Raw genomic sequence first — 16,574 nt, 5'->3', positions numbered from 1 at the left:
TTGCCTATTTCCTTTTTTGCCTTCAAGGCTCCAAAAAGTCCATCAACTCCTTTTTTGTACTGATAATTTCCAAGAATTTTAGCTTCTTACATTTCTTGATATCAATGAGAGCATAATCATTGCTAGAAATGGTTGATCTAAGATCACCGACATATCCCGATCCATCTCTCTATCAAGAATTATAAAATCTGCAAAAAGATGAAATTTTCAACTTTGATTAGCATATTATCAATCATGCCTTGTGAACATTTGCTTGATCTATTTTCCATTTGCAAAGACAACATTGCTACTTTGCCTCCCCGAACATAATCTAATGTATACAAACAAAGGCATCAAATTATGGCTCGCTCCACAATCACATAAAGCACGAAAATTACAGGAATTTCCTATTGAGTAAGATAATTTGAAATTCCGTGAATCTTTTTAATTTAGGAGGCTTGATAAGCAACACCATGATTCTCTTCTCATTTAGGGTTATTTCATACTCTGATAGTCTTTTCTTTTTGTCAACGTCTCTTTCAAAATCTTTATATAATTAGGTATTTGCGAGATTGTGTGAATGAAAGGATTGTTAATAATAGAGGTGATAAAAAATGAAAGGTATAAAGAAGGTACGAGATATTATGTGACTATGTCCAAAAATGAAAAGTACAATCTTTTCCGGTGATAAATAGTGTAATCACCGACGGATTTAGGAATTCAAGTGAACTAAGGGTTATCTAGGGGAGCTTGCATGGCTGCTCCATGACCGCTCGAGCGACCATCGAGCAACCGCCAAATATATGGAAAAACAATTTTCGGTGAAGCCAGCACTGGCGACCACCATGGTTCTTTGGTGCTCACTCCGTCCCTAAGTGCAATTGAGTAATCATTATGAAATGACCTGCGAGACGTCTACTAAATCATTATGGCTTAAATCGAAAGGTCTGTATGCATACATATATGATATAAAGATATCACTCGCACATACTATATTTGCACGATCTGATTCATAATAACATAATGACTTCAAATTTTTTTATATCTACACAATTTAACATGGCACATTGCTCAAGACATTAAAGCTGATTTAAATCACTCATTGGCAGTTGCATTCAACCTAAAGTGTGAGAGTAGTGGGGTCCCATCAAGGCCTTTGGTGTAGCGGCACGTAGCAATCTCTTCGCTGGTGGTTTCTCGGTAGATGGCTGGATGTTCGTCAGACAATAACTCCTTGATCGGCCCATACACTTTAGTTTTACTGCTTTCTTGAAAATGCAATCTGAAAAAACTTGCGACTGAGATTCTTGGCCCTATATTCTTTGCCAATACTCTGTGATAGACGCTTTTGAACCTCGCATTGGTAATAAGCTGCAGTAATAAAACACCAAAAGTATAAAACAGACTTAAAAGTGTCATTTATCTTGTGAATGCATCTTCAAGATATCAAAATAGCAATAGGGAATAACCAAACTATAGATATTGCAATAGGAAGCCTTCTCTTTAGAAGTCAGTTTTAAGAGTGAGTTGTACTAAATGACATTAAATCAGTAATGTCTGGCACCTGTCTCGGGATAGCCCTCACTGTTTACAAGATGATTTTGAAGGTCAACTTCTATTAAAAGACTTACGTAAAGTCGCCTAATCGTGAATATGGACCACCATAGACATCAAAGTATTGACTCAAATTATGTTCCCTATCATTAAGGCTTGGTTTTTTAGGTTTATAACCATCTGGATACTCTTTCTTTTCAAACCGGTTCTATTGGCGAATAATTGCTATAAGTCACTCTAGAAATTAATTTTAATCACATTTTATAGGACCCACAACTTTTCCAACCACATGTTCCATCAAGTGTTATCGAAATCTACTAAATATCTAATTTTAATTTCTACCAAACAAACAGGGGATAAGTGTACTCGCCTCCACAAGGTCTCCAACATTTACAACTAGAGCTCCAGGCAAAGAAGGCACATCTACCCACTGATTTTGGTGCAAAACTTGGAGACCACCAATTTGGTCTTGTAAAAGTACAGTCAAGAAACTGCAATCAGTATGATTGCTGAGGCCTAACGTCAGATCTGGTTCAGGGCACGGTGGATAATAATGGCCAAGGATGTAAAGCCCCTCGGCACAATCCATGTTTCTCAAGTGATTTGGGTTTAGTCCTAATGCTTCTGAGAGCAATTCAAACAGTGTAAACCCCAAGTTCATTACTTCCTTCGTGTATTCCATCATGATATTTCTGCAAGATAGAATTGTATCACATTATCCATCAAGCTTTGATCCCTTCTCGCGAGATCAATGACAAATAGAAATAAAGATTCAAAGTCGGGAACAAGCAAAGTGAATGCACATTTATTTGAGAAATGCTGCATGTACAAGCAGTAATATCAACTAGCAAAATTTCATTAGATTTTGAACAAAAAGCAAAGTTAAACCAGTAAATTAAATTCTGCCATCTCAACACCTATAAATCTATATGCACAAGTGGCATTTTTTATTTTTTCAATTTTTTATTTTTTGATCGGGTAAATAAGTATATTGATCAAAATTTACAAGTGGCATTTTTGTATTTACGGTTGGGGGGATAAGTACACAAGTTAATATGTTTTAGAATGAAGCCACTTGTACATTAATATTTGCACATCATACTTGGTGTCAAGATTTGATTAGTGAAAACACTGTTTTTTTCTTTTTTAACTATTCAATTGTGTGTTCTCACGTCAAAAAGTGTAAAACTTGGCGTACATCATCCTTGATGTCAAGATTTGATTAGTGGAAAAACTGTTTTTTTAACTGTTCAATTGTGTGTTCCCACGTCGTAGAGTGGAAAACTTGATCTACACCAAGTATGGTTATAGGTTTTTTGCATCTAGCCGTGCTCAAATAGGAACATACCTGCACACCTCTGGAATTTCTTCAGGTTCTGGAGGATCAGGAGCCATAACAAAATAAATGCTGTCCCTCCAGTTAGCTGTAGACGCTTGCAGTAAATCAAAATTAGTGTTGAAAGTAATCTTCCTCTTAACATCCCGGGAATAATACTGTTTTTTCACCTCAGTTTCTAGCTCATGAAATTTTCTTATACCTTCAGTTACTTTATCCAAGATGCTTACCTGAATCCCATGATTGATGATCTGGAAAAAGCCCCAACTTTCACAAGCGTCTTTAACTTTATTGACGATTTCTTTACGCTTCACTGCATTTTCGTTTAAGCCTTCAAAATCAATTATTGGGATAGAGTACTCTGGACTGGCAGAGACTGATTTCTTTTCAAGTATATACTGATCATGGAAAAATATACGAGGAATTTTCGACAACCCTTTTTCCAATAGACCTTTTACACCAGTTTTTGTATCATCAAATTCTTTGGTTTCTCTTTTCCTATCATATTCAGACATCTTCTCTGTAGTCAGAATAGTGAAAGAAGAATAGACCGGGGGAATATATATGAATGGAAAATTTTGTTTATTTTGGACAGATTTTGGTGGGATTGTTGGGATATTTTCTTTTATGTGGAGGAAAAAACTCATTGGTTCATGTGCGTGAACAATAACCATGTGTTTATGGGTATATATTTTGGACTATGCTACATAGCCCGAGTTTAAATCCCGAGCTCCAATCCAGGGCCGAGGTGTTTCACCTCAGCCGTTGAACTTCTGCACTTGGGGGGGCTCGTCATCAAAATCAGGGGCAGAGGCGGCTCGAACGGAACCTGGGATTAAATCTCGGGTTCTTCAACATTTTCCATATATTTTTCTATTTCGTATTGTACAGTCGAGATTTTTGTTAGCTTGAAGAAATATAGATTGCACCCTCTAGTTGTAATTAGAGAATACTCTGTGTATCCATTATTTTATGGATAGTGCAGGTTTTGATTGGACTATGGCTCCTTGGTTTTTATTCATCACATCGGAAAAGTTTTCCATGTAAAATAATTGATCGTTGTTCGTGTCTTGATGTGACTGATCTTATTTTGAATATTTTTAACATATACAATTATGAGAAATGGTGCTTTACTTATTTACTTTTAGGGAAAAGAATCCTTTCATTGAGTGTCGATTTGTTTGCATCTTTCCTTACAAAGATATAACACTATAGTTTTAAAAAATTAGAGAAAATCTAGACCAGAAATAAAAATAAAAATCTCTCAATTCTTGAATCATATATTTTATGATAACTAAAGGAGATACAGCAAAGCACGTATCTTTTGTCTTTTTGTTTTTCTTATTGGATTTATTGTCTGAGCGATTAGTCTGTAGACAAGTAGTGCAGTACAAAAAGGAGTGGCCCTTCAGTCACATGTCATCTTGTTTCTATATGAATTTCATTAAGTTGAGGAGTTATCTGAATTGAATGTGTGCTACAGTGACACTTCTTGCCTTATTCCAAAAATTACATAAACCCAATCACCTTCCTCCACCATCCAAATTATCTAAGGGTTTTCACATCCTTATTTATAAATAGAGATTGAAAAATAGGTAATATCGCATTTTATATGACGAGTTAGAAGTTCGAAACTTGAGTTTGTCATGGAAGTCTCGAGTTTACTATGTACAAGTCGAGTATGATAGGCATATATAAAGTTTTCTGTTGAAAATTCGAATTTGTTCGACAACCTACTTTCAAATTTGCATATTTTTTATCCCCAACTCCAAATTGCACTTTGTTTTTTTGCAATGAACATCTAAATTCAATATTTCGATAGTATATTATTTGTCATGTAAAAAGCTGTGTAACAAAAGTTGTATACTAATTCCTCACAAGTTCTAGAGTAAATTCAAAATTTATGTAGCAAGCTCAATGTTAGCTCAGCATACTCGATTTTGCTAAATAAAAAAAAATATCGAGATTTGACCTGCAATTTGTCCAATGTCTTGAAAATTTAATATTTGTCCAACGAAAACCATCATTTCAAACATTGCAAATATCAAGACGAAAATATTACGAAAGCTTACACAAGATTTGAATGCAAAAGTTGGTTATTAATCGATTATAAAAGCAATAAATTTATGGTTGGTGCAACGGGCCTACACCAAAAGACACCACACAATATTTCAAAGACTTACAGCCCTTATACAGGCTTTAACCCTAAAAAAATTAATAATAAATAAATAAAATAAAATAAATAAATAAATAAATAAAAAATTCACAAAACCGCAAATTGAATCAAAACCATTGGTTTGAAACCATTGGTTCGGGTCCACGTGGACCCACGGCTTTTCTTCCTCAAAACGAATCTAACCGTTTTAAAATGGTTTGGTCTCGGTTTCGATTTTAAAAAACCACACAAAATCGAACCGAACGAATTTTTTATAATTTTTTAATAAAAAATTAATTTTCATAAATCATATATTTTATGATTTTAAATTTTCAGCAAAAAAAAATGTAGAAATTATACTACATACTAACTTTTATTTGTTAGGCTCAATTATTGTATCCGTACTGTGGTTCTAATATTCATCAATTGAGCCATACCAATTGAGGAATATGTTAAAATTTATTCATTTTCTGCATAGTTTTAGTGCTATGACATTCATTTCAGTATAGACCGCATCCTTTCCCTAACTGTGTTTTCACTTGTCTTCATCTGCTCGCTGTATTATATTTACATAGTCGTTTTTTCAGTTTAGTTAATAAACCTATCGAATTCTTTTTCTATTTCAATGTGTTTAAAGTGCATTGATTTTATTGTTTTTGGTTATTTTCTGTTTATTATGCTACAAGGAATCATCAAACCTTACGCTAATGCAATTAAAAGTTGCAGGTAGACATTTCAAGGAATACCATTTTAGATGGCTCCAAATGTAATCTGAACTCTAAAGGATACAACGATTGGGATTTCGATTTTGAAATCAAAGAAACCAAATTCATATGCAAGAAATCTATTCAGATTAGATTTTCCGTTTTTTATCGTGTTATTGTATTTTATTTATGCTCTACCATTCTAAAAATATTATACTTTTAGGAACAATCATCCTTAAGAATCTTTTGTTCTCAAGGTCAAACAAGCTTTAGGTTACATGAAATTTCAAAATTATGAAAAAAAAAAAAAAAAGAACGAATATATCCCTACATAATGGCTTATTGCATAGTACGGGATAGGATTAAAAAGGAAACATTGTCCATTTAACTACAACGCATCAAACATGCTCTAAGAACATGCGGATAGTATTCTTCGATTTTTTCATTCAAAAGTATGTCATTTTACTTCTTAGAGCATGTTTGATCCATTGGAACTGTCTGATTTTACAATTTTATTGATCTATTTGGGAAACCAACTTTGAGGCCTCAAGGGCTTAATATTACATTAATTGAAGCAATGCATTGTGGCAAGATAATTTTGACTCCAAATTTTCCAAGTACAACTGGAACTTTGATACTAATTGAAAAAGGAAAATTTTACTTGTTCATAATTATTGCACATAATGAAGCAATACATAATTTTCCAAGTACAAATAGAACTTTGATACTAATTGAAGAGGGAAAATTTTACTTGTACATAATTATTGCACATAATTAATTGAAGCAATGCATTGCGGGAAGATAATTTTGACTCCAAATTTTCCAAGTACAACTGGAACTTTGATACTAATTGAAGAAGAGAAATTTTACTTGTGCAAAATTATTGCACATAATCGTGTCTATAATGTGATGTGGCAATCATCCGATTGTTAATGTACAAGTGTGAGATTTGAATTAAAGGTTGAATTTAGTACCACATATAATTATGAGTATCATTATGTAGACAATTTATGTACATGTAGCACTTCTCATTGAAGAATTGGGATACACTTTTTCGCCAAATGTAGAATCCTTAGTAGAAGCCTTGAACTTAGCAATAAAAGATGGCACAAAAATTCTGCCATTGATTAGTAGAAAACACACAATTTCTATGTTCACAGCAACCAAAATGGCAATGGCTTATGAGCTTCTTCCTATTCATGAAAAATTCTATACTTGTTGCTAAAAATTCTATACTTGGAAGATCCAAAGGCTACAAGAAAATATTTTTTTTGCAACAGACAAAAAATATTGCAGTAGATTTTTTACAATGCTCACCCATATATTGTAGATTCTAATATTGTCGTAGAGTTGAAAGATACTACAACGTGCAATGCATGCTGCAAAAGCCCTCAAATATATGTTGTTATAAAGTTTTTACAATGTAACTCATCCGTTGATTTTATTTTATTTTGTAACATTCTTTACTTCCTGTCTTAATTTTTTTCTAACGTTATTTATTTTTTTGTAATAAGTGTTTATTTTTTCGTCTGACTAAATTTTAATATGTAATACAAATTTTTAAAAATTTTAATTAATTTTTATCAAGAGCAAAATTTTTATGATAAAAGTTGTATAAAATTTCCAAAAGATATTTATTCCCAAAAAAATTAAGAAAAATGCATTAGACGATTAAACTTTCAATCACATAACAACTTACAAAAATAGAAATACTAGGTTGAACATTGCCATAAAGAAAAATAGCTGTCTCAACAATTAATGCAAATAAATAATAAATTATAATTCATAAATTATCAATAGGCGGTGGCATGCTAAACATTGTTGCTGGTTCAGCTTGTTGTGGAGACATGCCGAGTTGATTCGATATGAACTTATGCATTAGTGCCTCAAATTGAGAAATCTTGGCACGTATATCCAATAATTCTTGCATAAAATAGGTAGCAAAAGTTACACCTTTAAAAGAATATTCTCAGCACATATTTTTTTCATAAAAACTTTATTGGAATAATCGTTGCAACAAACTATCGTGTCGCTCTTTTATTGTTTCGCGACATATAGCACTGCAACGACATTATAATTACAAATATCTTGTTGCCGTTTCATATATTTTGTGACAAATAAATAATGTTGCGATTTTGTTAATGCAATGAATGGTCGGGAGTTGTCGCAAAATATATTCCATGACTAGACATTCGTAACAAACATATTTCTCGTAAAAACTTTATTGAAATATTCGTTGCAACAAATTGACTTGTCGCTCTTTAAATTTTTCGCGATATATATACATTGCGACGACATTACGGCTACAAATATTGAGTTGTCATTTCGTATTTTTGGCGTCACACAAATAGTGTCGTGATTTTGTTAATGCGGTGAACGGCCAAAAAGTGTCGCAGAACACATTCTGTGACTTATATAGAGTGATAATACTCGCAAAAAAGTATTGTCGTCGCTAAATTGCTTTTGTAACAAAATCTCAATTTTTGCAGCAACATTTTTTTTGTCAGGAAATCGGTTATTTTATGTCAATTAATTGACATAATTACTTGCACAACAGTGGTAACAAATATGTGACAATTGTAAAGTTTTTCATTATGTGAACATTGAGTCGGTTCAAAGATAGACTTAATATTTGATCAAATTTATTGTCAATATTTGATTACAACACCAAGAGTACCACTTACAAGTTGATATTTTTGTACAAAAACTAAATATCAATATTGTACTCGGTCTCTTGTGATGGGGCTCACCATTATTTGAAATTATTGATTGTCCAACACGGATTTTCATGTGAACATGCTATTTAGGTTTAGGTTCTCTATTCGTTTAATTCATCAACTACTGCAATATATGCCAACATCAATTCAATTCTTATGCTTGAACTAAAGTTTAAAGGCTAAAAAGATAATGTTTGTATTGGTCTTGGTGACATGGATCTAGCTTTAAGGACTAAACAGTCCACTACTCTTACGGATAAGAGTTCCGCTAATAAAATGGGACTCGAATAAATGGATCGTTCAAATTGCATAAGTCTTATGGTCATGAAGCATAAATTTTCAGCAACATTTAGGAGCACTCTGTCCAATAAGATAACTTCTAACGCTTAGCAAAAGGACAATAAGGTCAAAACTTGTATGCTTTTAGTAAACTTGATTTCACTAAAGTATAAGGCTAAAAAAAATAAGAAGTACATTATGGATATGTCTCATTTTGTTTCAGAACAAAGGGCATTAAAGTTTGAGCTGTTCGACGACTTGCTCATGCATATGGTTTTGATTTCTCTTCCTGCACAATTTGGTTAACTTAAAGTCAGTTACATTGTCAAAAAGGAAAGCGGACTCTTAGTGAGCTCATTTCATATTGTGTGCAAGAAGAAGAAAGTCTAACGCAAAAGAGACCTGGAAGTACTCACTTGACAAGTACCTCTAATAACAAGTTGAAGAATAAGAAAGTTGCATCTGGTTCAGTTCAAAAGAAATAGCAGACACCTGAAAATGTTAAATCATCTAGCTGTTACTTTTGTGAAAAAGTAGGACACATGAAAAGAAATTGTACTAAATTTCACGCTTGGCGTGTAAAGTCAAGTACACTTCTCATTTTGGTATGGTCTGAGGTTAATTTAGTTTCAATACCCAGACACATTTTGTGGATAAATTTTGGTGTCACTATTTAAATAAGCGTGTCTATGCGGGGTTGTCCAAATAGCCTAAAGCCAATTGATGATGAAAAATTCATCTGTATGGGGCGATATTAAATCAGTTAAAGTTGAGGCTATAAAGACTTTTAGGTTATTATTAAAGATTGATTATTATGTGAATTTAAAGAGGCATTATGAAATTTGGTCTTTGTTTCTGCATTGGACAATTTTGATTACTTTTATTTAATTGAAAATAGTAAGTTCAGTTTTTTTTCTTAATTCAAATATTATTGGTATCACTTCTTCATCCAGTTATGATAACCTATATCTGCTTAATGTGGTTGTCTCTTATAAAGAAACCTTACATGAGAATTCACGTGGTATTAAATATAAATTAATCAATGAGAATTTACTTCGATATAACATAAGCGATTAGGTCGCATCCCTCAAAAGAGGATGAAAAATCTTGTGTCAAAAAGAATTCTAGATTCCGCTAATTTTTCAGAATCAAGTATTTATGTTAATCACAAACAAACATAAGAAAATTAGGTACCAATAAAACTTCAGACGTATTAGGACTAATTTATACAGTTTTATGAGGACGATTTCCTTTCCTTTGACTTCTTGGAATGGTCAGCAATAATTTATTATGTTCATAGACAAATTTTTCTCACTATGACTACCTATATCTCATCTGCGAGAAATACCAAACACTAGACATGTTCAAGGCTTACAAGGCCGAGGTTGAAAATTAACTCAGCAAAAGAATTAAGCAAGTCAAATCTTACAATAGTGGTGAGTACTATGATAGATATAACGGATCAGGAGAACAACGTTCAAGGCCTTTTGATAAATTCCTAGAGGAATGTGGAATCATCCCACACTATACCAGAATCTCTCTAGGTTGAAGCGCTAAAGATTGCAACTTAAATATACAATAAAGTTCAAAGTACGGTAACTAAAATAGGTAGCAAAAGTTACACCTTTAAAAGAATATTCTCAGCACATATTTTTTTCATAAAAACTTTATTGGAATAATCGTTGCAACAAACTATCGTGTCGCTCTTTTATTGTTTCGCGACATATAGCACTGCAACGACATTATAATTACAAATATCTTGTTGCCGTTTCATATATTTTGTGACAAATAAATAATGTTGCGATTTTGTTAATGCAATGAATGGTCGGGAGTTGTCGCAAAATATATTCCATGACTAGACATTCGTAACAAACATATTTCTCGTAAAAACTTTATTGAAATATTCGTTGCAACAAATTGACTTGTCGCTCTTTAAATTTTTCGCGATATATATACATTGCGACGACATTACGGCTACAAATATTGAGTTGTCATTTCGTATTTTTGGCGTCACACAAATAGTGTCGTGATTTTGTTAATGCGGTGAACGGCCAAAAAGTGTCGCAGAACACATTCTGTGACTTATATAGAGTGATAATACTCGCAAAAAAGTATTGTCGTCGCTAAATTGCTTTTGTAACAAAATCTCAATTTTTGCAGCAACATTTTTTTTGTCAGGAAATCGGTTATTTTATGTCAATTAATTGACATAATTACTTGCACAACAGTGGTAACAAATATGTGACAATTGTAAAGTTTTTCATTATGTGAACATTGAGTCGGTTCAAAGATAGACTTAATATTTGATCAAATTTATTGTCAATATTTGATTACAACACCAAGAGTACCACTTACAAGTTGATATTTTTGTACAAAAACTAAATATCAATATTGTACTCGGTCTCTTGTGATGGGGCTCACCATTATTTGAAATTATTGATTGTCCAACACGGATTTTCATGTGAACATGCTATTTAGGTTTAGGTTCTCTATTCGTTTAATTCATCAACTACTGCAATATATGCCAACATCAATTCAATTCTTATGCTTGAACTAAAGTTTAAAGGCTAAAAAGATAATGTTTGTATTGGTCTTGGTGACATGGATCTAGCTTTAAGGACTAAACAGTCCACTACTCTTACGGATAAGAGTTCCGCTAATAAAATGGGACTCGAATAAATGGATCGTTCAAATTGCATAAGTCTTATGGTCATGAAGCATAAATTTTCAGCAACATTTAGGAGCACTCTGTCCAATAAGATAACTTCTAACGCTTAGCAAAAGGACAATAAGGTCGAAACTTGTATGCTTTTAGTAAACTTGATTTCACTAAAGTATAAGGCTAAAAAAAATAAGAAGTACATTATGGATATGTCTCATTTTGTTTCAGAACAAAGGGCATTAAAGTTTGAGCTGTTCGACGACTTGCTCATGCATATGGTTTTGATTTCTCTTCCTGCACAATTTGGTTAACTTAAAGTCAGTTACATTGTCAAAAAGGAAAGTGGACTCTTAGTGAGCTCATTTCATATTGTGTGCAAGAAGAAGAAAGTCTAACGCAAAAGAGACCTGGAAGTACTCACTTGACAAGTACCTCTAATAACAAGTTGAAGAATAAGAAAGTTGCATCTAGTTCAGTTCAAAAGAAATAGCAGACACCTGAAAATGTTAAATCATCTAGCTGTTACTTTTGTGAAAAAGTAGGACACATGAAAAGAAATTGTACTAAATTTCACGCTTGGCGTGTAAAGTCAAGTACACTTCTCATTTTGGTATGGTCTAAGGTTAATTTAGTTTCAATACCCAGACACATTTTGTGGATAAATTTTGGTGTCACTATTTAAATAAGCGTGTCTATGCGGGGTTGTCCAAATAGCCTAAAGCCAATTGATGATGAAAAATTCATCTGTATGGGGCGATATTAAATCAGTTAAAGTTGAGGCTATAAAGACTTTTAGGTTATTATTAAAGATTGATTATTATGTGAATTTAAAGAGGCATTATGAAATTTGGTTTTTGTTTCTACATTGGACAATTTTGATTACTTTTATTCAATTGAAAATAGTAAGTTCAGTTTTTTTTCTTAATTCAAATATTATTGGTATCACTTCTTCATCCAGTTATGATAACCTATATCTGCTTAATGTGGTTGTCTCTTATAAAGAAACCTTACATGAGAATTCACGTGGTATTAAATATAAATTAATCAATGAGAATTTACTTCGATATAACATAAGCGATTAGGTCGCATCCCTCAAAAGAGGATGAAAAATCTTGTGTCAAAAAGAATTCTAGATTCCGCTAATTTTTCAGAATCAAGTATTTATGTTAATCACAAACAAACATAAGAAAATTAGGTACCAATAAAACTTCAGACGTATTAGGACTAATTTATACAGTTTTATGAGGACGATTTCCTTTCCTTTGACTTCTTGGAATGGTCAGCAATAATTTATTATGTTCATAGACAAATTTTTCTCACTATGACTACCTATATCTCATCTGCGAGAAATACCAAACACTAGACATGTTCAAGGCTTACAAGGCCGAGGTTGAAAATTAACTCAGCAAAAGAATTAAGCAAGTCAAATCTTACAATAGTGGTGAGTACTATGATAGATATAACGGATCAGGAGAACAACGTTCAAGGCCTTTTGATAAATTCCTAGAGGAATGTGGAATCATCCCACACTATACCAGAATCTCTCTAGGTTGAAGCGCTAAAGATTGCAACTTAAATATACAATAAAGTTCAAAGTACGGTAACTATTAAGGGTTACAAATTTTATGATCCCACTACAAAGTCAATTTTTGATATTGCTTCTGTTGCAACTGACTATTGACCAAAGACAAATTCTTGCTCCAGATTTTGTTCAAAGAAACAATTTCGAATTTAAACAATATTATAAAATCTATCATACACAATCAAAAGATTGTTTTAGAAGAACAAACTCAAAAACCTAAGAACAAATACCATTAAGGAAATCCACTAGAGAAAAGAAAATTGCAATTCGGATACTTTTATAGTCTTTATCTAAGAAAATAAGGACGGTATTGTATTGGTAGAAGATCTAATCAATCAAACTTCAACATGCAATGCAAAGAAAGAATGACCACTTTAGTTATTCTGTGACAATATCATTCTTGTATTCCTACAGGAGCTTGATGATGTCAAAGTTTATAGATATTAAGTTCCTAGTTGTTAAGGAAATAATTCAGAATGTTCAGGTTTCTATGGAATAATTAGGACAAACTTTATAATTGCGAATCCGCTTACTAAAGGGCTATCACCCAAGGTTTTTCATGAGAATACTACCTACATAGGTGTTGCATTTTTATGATATGTCAATTTAGTAGAAGTTTGTATTCGGATTCGGTTTATTTCAAAAATAAAGTATTCAGTTCAATTTCACTCTGATTAAAGTTTTGGTTTGATCTCATAAGGTAAGACCAGTTGAAAATATGCATGTTCATATCACAATTGCATGTAATTTTCGTGCTAAACATCCACACTTAATCTATGTCATTTGATTGTGTTGATATATGTGACCATTGAGGGTTTAGTTATGGTAATTTTAAGGAAGACCGCATTGAACCTATATTAGCATAATTAATGAACGAGATTGTTTGAAGACGCCTTTTGGTTATAATAGCAAAAGTATTGAGCTCATAAGGTTATACAAAATTTATAAGGTAACATATGTAGCCCAATCGGGAGATTGTTGAAAAATTATTAATTTGTCATGTGGCCAACATATGTAATTACTTATGTATAATGGCTATTTGAAGTTAAGCCCAAAATTAAAGTGATCTAATAAAAAAATAAAGTAATTGAGTTTAGGGCATCTAAATAAAGTGTGGGCCGGATTATATGTGTAGAGACCGGATTCCTTTAGAATTTTATTTCATGATGTGCGAAATACATTTGGAAACTATATATAGAGTTATAGTCCCCAATTCATAGGCAACCTCTCATTTTTTTTATCATCCCATTAACACAAGAATTAAAGAGAAAACATATTGAAAAGGAAGATCATAAACCTACGATCAAGAACAGGCAATCAACAATTAAGAATCAAGAAGAATGATTCAAGAATTCATAATCAAAAATCAAGATTCAAGATCCGGAATCAAAACCTAGTAACAAAGAATCATTCCCAAATAATTAAGGTATGTCCCGCATTATTAATTTTCTTGGTAATTTGACGTGTAGGATCTTGGCAGTAAAATAATTAGGTTTGATGTCATTAAAATTTAAAGTTTCATAAAATTTGAACAATGTCCATCTAACCACTAATTAATATACAATGGATAAAGAAAGCTGTGTAGAGTTGGATAGTACTAACTCTTAGTTTGGTGACATCTCTGCATTTTTAACAATGTGGTTTGTGCATCAATGGGAAATATTCAAGAAGAGAGATTAATGAACTAATAATTATGCTGCATATAACCAGAATTTCTTCTCCTCCAAATCTTTAAACGAAGAGTATTATCGGTTACAAATTATGTCAGTTCTACTGCAGAAAGCATCACTTAAGAATTGTAAGTACATTACAATTGGTACGGACAATAACCAAGTTTAGAGCCTGAAATCCAACAAAGCAGAAGCCCCTCCAATCCCTTTTGCATTGTAGTGTAAAGAGTAATCTCTCACTGTAGTTTCTTTATATTTTGGAGGATTATCTTCCGATAACAACTCCTTAATAGGTCCATAAATCTTCGATAATGGTACCAAACCAGTAGTAAAGAAACTAGCCACTGATACCCTTGGGCCGGCCTTGTTTGCTAGTACTCTATGTTGGCTGCTCTTGAACTTGTCATTTGATATCAGCTGAAACAATCACCAAGTAACAGTACTTAACAAAGTTCTCTGGTTCCAGTAAACTAAAATTATGTAGTCCAAGTTAGACTGTGGTGGAGTCCAACACGATGAAAGGAAGGAAATTTCGATTAGGAACGTGACAAAACAGTAGGCGGACATATTGCTTTACAGAACAGCAGATTGCTTAATGGAAACCTTTAGTATTTACTCATTTCAATAATTTACGCCTTCATTTTATTTATCCAATTGTCTTTATTCCAATTTACAGCGACATATCAGTAGTAGCATAAGTTAAAAAAACAAATAAAATAAAATCAGTATGTTAGATAAGGACGCACCTGTAGAAGATCTCCAATGTTAACCACTAGAGCTCCGGGGACAGGAGGAATGTCAACCCATTGGTTCTGATACAAGACTTGAAGCCCTCCAATATGGTCTTGAAGCAGCACGGTGAGGAAGTCATAGTCAGCGTGCTTGCTTGCTCCTAGAGTCAGTTCGGGCTCGGGGCATGCTGGATAGTAATGATACAAAATTGCAAGCCCCTCGGCACAATCCATGTCATACAGATGGTTGGGATTAAGATTAAGGGCTTCAGACAATAATTCGAATAAAATGAGACCCAAATTTCTTACTTGCCTGGAATACTCGATCAGAATGTCTCTGCAGGAAATTGCACTATGTTAAAACATATTCTGTTTTGCTTGTTTTCTTATTGTTTTGATGATTATTATTGCTCTCGAAACTAGGGATTATGACTCAATCCGTGACAAAATTGATTACACAAAATATACCTGCATGCTTTTGGCAAATTCTCTGAACTGGGAGGATTAGGAGCCATGTTGCAGTAAGTTGTATCCCTCCAGTTAGCTGAAGCTGCACTGTATAGATCAAAATTGCTGTTATACACAACAGTTTTGGAGCCATCTCGAGTGTACCATTCTTTCTTGACCTCTGTATCCAGTTCATAGAACCTCCGCACCCCGTCTAACATTTCTTCCAAAACACTATCTGGGATCCCATGATTGATCACCTGGAAGAAACCCCATGTCTCTGATGCATCCCGGACTTTGTTCTTTACATTTTTACGGGAAACAGGATCTTTTTCAACACCGTCAAGATCTATAACAGGAATACAGAATTCAACCTTTTCGGGATCAGAAACCTTGTCGAATCCATCCACTGGTGAAAAGAAAATCCGAGGGACCTTGGTGATTCCGGCATCAACCAGTCCCTTAACACCAGCTTTCGTCTCATCAAAAGCTTTCAATTCGCTTATTCTGTCGTAGATTTGCTCCTCTGCAGATGCAACTTCAGTTGACCTGGAGGATTTCATTTTCCTTTCCTCAAGGTAATTAGATCACAGAAAGACAAAAAAAATGCAAAATTACATAGACAAATACCATAAGCAAGAGGATTGGAATCATTTGCTAATAAAAATATATAAAACCAATATTTCTTATTTAAAAAATGGGTGATGAAGAGCCCACGCATTATTGACAGTGATAGCCAATCCACTTGCTTTGACTCA

General features: G+C 33.1%; 2 protein-coding genes across 3 annotated transcripts; both read right to left on the bottom strand.

The window, feature by feature from the left end:
- Positions 1-895: 895 nt before the first annotated feature.
- On the bottom strand, positions 896-3,846 carry LOC111392646 (1-aminocyclopropane-1-carboxylate oxidase homolog 11-like). Of its 2 annotated transcripts, XM_023018023.1 has the most exons (4): positions 3,100-3,842; positions 2,882-2,957; positions 1,904-2,225; positions 913-1,350 (listed from the first exon to the last, which is right to left on the bottom strand). In XM_023018023.1, the coding sequence occupies exons 2-4, from the start codon at positions 2,926-2,928 to the stop codon at positions 1,075-1,077; spliced, it is 645 nt and encodes a 214-aa protein (XP_022873791.1). In that variant the 5' UTR covers positions 2,929-2,957; positions 3,100-3,842; the 3' UTR covers positions 913-1,074. The 2 variants fall into 2 exon arrangements, with proteins under 2 accessions (XP_022873789.1, XP_022873791.1); XM_023018021.1 differs by having other exon boundaries at positions 896-1,350; positions 2,882-3,846.
- Positions 3,847-14,644: 10,798 nt separating this feature from the next.
- On the bottom strand, positions 14,645-16,473 carry LOC111392648 (1-aminocyclopropane-1-carboxylate oxidase homolog 1-like). The gene is made up of 3 exons (XM_023018025.1): positions 15,838-16,473; positions 15,385-15,706; positions 14,645-15,055 (listed from the first exon to the last, which is right to left on the bottom strand). The coding sequence occupies exons 1-3, from the start codon at positions 16,377-16,379 to the stop codon at positions 14,804-14,806; spliced, it is 1,116 nt and encodes a 371-aa protein (XP_022873793.1). The 5' UTR covers positions 16,380-16,473; the 3' UTR covers positions 14,645-14,803.
- Between the last annotated feature and the right edge of the window lie 101 nt (positions 16,474-16,574).

This window comes from Olea europaea, unplaced genomic scaffold, assembly GCF_002742605.1.
Source record: "Olea europaea var. sylvestris unplaced genomic scaffold, O_europaea_v1 scaffold956, whole genome shotgun sequence".
Taxonomy (NCBI): domain Eukaryota; kingdom Viridiplantae; phylum Streptophyta; class Magnoliopsida; order Lamiales; family Oleaceae; genus Olea; species Olea europaea.
Note: the sequence above shows the minus strand (reverse complement) of the source record. Positions and strands in the feature narration are given on the sequence as shown.

Excerpts from the sequence above, each read along its gene's own strand:
- LOC111392646 (XM_023018021.1), bottom strand. The coding sequence starts at position 3,543 with ATGGTTATTGTTCACGCACATGAACCAATGAGTTTTTTCCTCCACATA. Across the intron at positions 2,226-2,881 it reads GAAATTCCAGAGGTGTGCAG|AAATATCATGATGGAATACA; the intron begins GTATGTTCCTAT and ends TCTATCTTGCAG. Across the intron at positions 1,351-1,903 it reads ATGTTGGAGACCTTGTGGAG|CTTATTACCAATGCGAGGTT; the intron begins GCGAGTACACTT and ends TTATTACTGCAG.
- LOC111392648 (XM_023018025.1), bottom strand. The coding sequence starts at position 16,379 with ATGAAATCCTCCAGGTCAACTGAAGTTGCATCTGCAGAGGAGCAAATC. Across the intron at positions 15,707-15,837 it reads AATTTGCCAAAAGCATGCAG|AGACATTCTGATCGAGTATT; the intron begins GTATATTTTGTG and ends AATTTCCTGCAG. Across the intron at positions 15,056-15,384 it reads ACATTGGAGATCTTCTACAG|CTGATATCAAATGACAAGTT; the intron begins GTGCGTCCTTAT and ends TGATTGTTTCAG.